Raw genomic sequence first — 912 nt, 5'->3', positions numbered from 1 at the left:
GACTATATCAACGAAATGCACATCATTCTTAACGATAGGTCCAAACTTATATCCAAAGGACCTGCTGCTTGAAGGTAATTCGCACAAACTCATGAACAGGTTTAAGGCCATCATTTTTGGCCCTGAAAACTGTTTCATGCTGCTACTAATGGAGTAGCAATACGTGTTGTATTCAGCATTAATTACCAGTAAGCAAAAAGATTCTCTATCACACAAATGAGTAATATGAATCTCGTATATGAACTTCAGTGTCAGTGTGATGATAGGTATGTTAGGCCCTTCATCTGAAGACTGGCAGATTGTATCAGTGTGTTCCAGCTGCAAAGTCCACACCATACCCAATCAATCCATGTTTGCAAAACTCAAAACAAGGCATTGAACATTCATGCGATTCTGTGATTGGACAACATTTGCTAAATAATCCTGTGTGCTAAGAACAATCAATTTAAGATTGTCAGTTGGATTCAGTGTAGTGTAATTGCATGTACTAGAGGCCATATGCATTAATACACAGGACCCTGTTCTTTGGACAGAAAGACATGTCCATATGTTGTGCCTGTTCCATTAAACAAGTGACAGCCATTTGCTGATTCAATCCCCAGGGCAATGCCATGACCCTTTAGGGTCAAGCTGTTTGGTTTAAATTTTTGAACAGTACTTGGCAGTTATCTGTCAGTCACCATCAACTGGTGCATTTGGATGGCAAAACCTCCGATCAGAGCCCACTCATCAACCAAACACCATTCTCTTCTCAGATAGTATAAATTGTTGTTTTCCCCTGAAACCGGTATTCTTGTGATGCCCTGATGAGTCCAACACAGAAAGCTTCCACATCTTTTTTTCAGTAGTGAACACTAGTTGTTATTGTTGTGTGGTCTGGAGCTGCCCGCCTCCCCCAGTTCTGGGGCAGTC

The 912-nt window shown here is 41.2% G+C and overlaps 1 protein-coding gene across 1 annotated transcript in view; it reads left to right on the top strand.

Annotated features, from left to right (window-relative positions):
* The first annotated feature begins 225 nt into the window (after positions 1–225).
* fra10ac1 (FRA10A associated CGG repeat 1) overlaps positions 226–912 on the top strand; it is a 38043-nt gene continuing 37356 nt past the window's right edge. The window contains exon 1 of the mRNA XM_078222918.1: positions 226–266. Coding sequence (XP_078079044.1) covers positions 226–266 — 41 coding nt within the window. The remainder of the gene's footprint in view (positions 267–912) is intronic.

The sequence above is a fragment of the Mustelus asterias genome, chromosome 11 (genome assembly GCF_964213995.1).
Source record: "Mustelus asterias chromosome 11, sMusAst1.hap1.1, whole genome shotgun sequence".
In the NCBI taxonomy this organism is placed as follows: domain Eukaryota; kingdom Metazoa; phylum Chordata; class Chondrichthyes; order Carcharhiniformes; family Triakidae; genus Mustelus; species Mustelus asterias.
The sequence above is the reverse complement of the archived record's forward strand: the minus strand, read 5'-3'. Positions and strand labels throughout refer to the sequence as shown.